The sequence below is a fragment of the Gossypium hirsutum genome, chromosome A01 (assembly GCF_007990345.1).
Source record: "Gossypium hirsutum isolate 1008001.06 chromosome A01, Gossypium_hirsutum_v2.1, whole genome shotgun sequence".
NCBI classification, from domain to species: domain Eukaryota; kingdom Viridiplantae; phylum Streptophyta; class Magnoliopsida; order Malvales; family Malvaceae; genus Gossypium; species Gossypium hirsutum.
The window spans coordinates 104723693-104725858 of NC_053424.1; the positions used below are offsets into that span (position 1 = coordinate 104723693).

The following is a 2166-nucleotide window of genomic DNA, read 5'->3' on the forward strand; positions in this document are numbered from 1 at the left end:
TGTCCAACATCCAATTGTTTGTTTTAAATGCCAGTATAAATGTATTCCAATATGCTAAGATTTGAAAAAAAATACATGAGTGCCAACCGTCACCCAAAACTTTTTTTTAACACTTGACACAATCATTAGGCAATACTTTTGTCATAAATTTAAGTGGTTCCATCTATTAAGTTCCCCAACCTAAATTTACTGTTTATTTTAATTTATTTAGGTGATTATTTTTTAACTTGAATCATTTTTGCAATTAATGATTTTTTTGGGCAGGGTAAAATAGTGGTATTATTTTTATAAAACCCCCTTAAAAGGAAATCTGAGATATAATCTCCTATTTTAGCTATTATTATTACAATACCAGATATTGTAAAAGTAACGTTTAATAATACTGGATATAAACGATGCAAGTTACGAAATCCCATATGTTCTTGCATATATGTTGCATTCGACCAAACTTCTGAAACTGCATTATCACTGCAAACTTGGAAAATGAAAGGATCATCCATCATCTCTTGGATTTTGGTCATCACTAGCGCCATCTCTCCAATTTATACCCAATACTATTCCAAGACGTTGCCATTTGTTTCCAAGGCGGAGAAAGTAACCAATCTCCACTTCTTTTTCCACGACACCCTCTCTGGGAAAAATCCTTCAGCCGTCCTAGTAGCCCATGGCAACATCACCGGGAATCAAAAGTCAGCGGCTCCATTCAGCAGCATCTATGCCGTCGATGATCCCCTCACTGAAGGTCCGGAGCCGACTTCGGAGGTTATTGGTAATGTACTAGGGTTCTGGGTGTCATCCAGTAAAGTTATGCCCACCCTGATGGCTTTCTTTGATTTTGGCTTCACAAAGGGCGAGTTCAATGGAAGCTCCATCAGTGTGTTTTCAAGGAATCCAATATCGGAGACTGAACGTGAGCTTGCCGTGGTTGGAGGAAGAGGAAAATTCAGGATGGCTAAAGGGGTTGCAAAACTTAAGACTTACTTCCTTAATGTAACCGCCGGGGATGCTATTGTTGAGTATAATGTCACTGTGATTCATTATTAAGATGTAGTATTTTCTTCTGAAAAGAAATTTAGAAACCTTTAATAAGTTCAACTAGTGATTTTTCCTAGAATCATATTCCCAACCATCCCGGAAAATAAAGTGCAAATCATACAATTGAGATTTGGTTAATGTATTTACCTTTCTCATCTTTGTATCCAATATTTTCTTTTTGTTACAAATATACTTAAATTTAAATTACTCTTTTTTATTTTAAATTAGTATCTCTATTAGTCAAACCCTTAAATCTATTTCAAAAAGCTCATTAGTATCTAAACTATACAATTTTCTCAAGTTGGTATCTAAAGTTTTTTCTTTTGTCGCAAGTGGTACCTGAACTATTACTTTGTTACTCCTTTTACACAAAAATGTTATATCAGTTAAAATCTAGCTAATAATAATCTGCCACGTCATATGAACTTTTTTTAAAAAAATAACCTTTAATTATTTTATTTTACATTATTTCTCTCATTTTTTTCTTTTTTTCTTCCTTGATAATATCTGGCAATGCCAACAATGCTTGAAATTCATCCTCTTAATGTTGAGACATTGACGATTAATTTTGTTTTGAACTTCATTGCTTGCTTGCTTGACTTGATGAGATTGGAAAAGTTCTTTCATTGATCAAACTTAGTGTTTTCAAAACTGGACCGACTGATCCGACTAGGAATTGACTGAGGTATCAACCTAAAGATAGTGGTTGAACCTATTTGTAACAATTTGATTTAGACCCTAGTCGGAACAGTGGTTTCAGAACCACAAATCCGAGGCCGTAAAATTATTTTAATATTATTTTTGGTATTTACAGCATATTATTTGATATGTGAGAAAATTTCATGAATTAATTTTACAGTTTGAACAGTTAATTTGGAAAAAAGGATTTAATCGCGTAAAAAGTAAAAGTAGCATGCTATAAGTTAAAGTGCCTATTTACTTTGATTAATTAAATAAGGAGTCCTTAAAATGGAATTTGACCATTGAACTAAAGCATGGACGGTAATGGACATTAATTATATGGCTTTCCAATTAAATTTCAAAGGTTATTTTTGTAAATGGTGTATTAATATATAATAAAATAAAGTAAAACAAAATGGTCATTATCATTCATCTTTTTGTAGCCGAATG

The 2166-nt window shown here is 32.7% G+C and overlaps 1 protein-coding gene across 1 annotated transcript; it reads left to right on the forward strand.

Annotated features, from left to right (window-relative positions):
* Positions 1 to 439: 439 nt before the first annotated feature.
* LOC107917686 (dirigent protein 4) lies at positions 440 to 1138 on the forward strand. Its single transcript, XM_016846975.1, has one exon. It carries the CDS (start codon positions 484 to 486, stop codon positions 1042 to 1044), a length of 561 nt encoding a protein of 186 aa, XP_016702464.1. The 5' UTR covers positions 440 to 483; the 3' UTR covers positions 1045 to 1138.
* Positions 1139 to 2166: the final 1028 nt, after the last annotated feature.

Coding starts and splice junctions, on each gene's coding strand:
- LOC107917686 (XM_016846975.1), top strand. CDS start 484: ATGAAAGGATCATCCATCATCTCTTGGATTTTGGTCATCACTAGCGCC.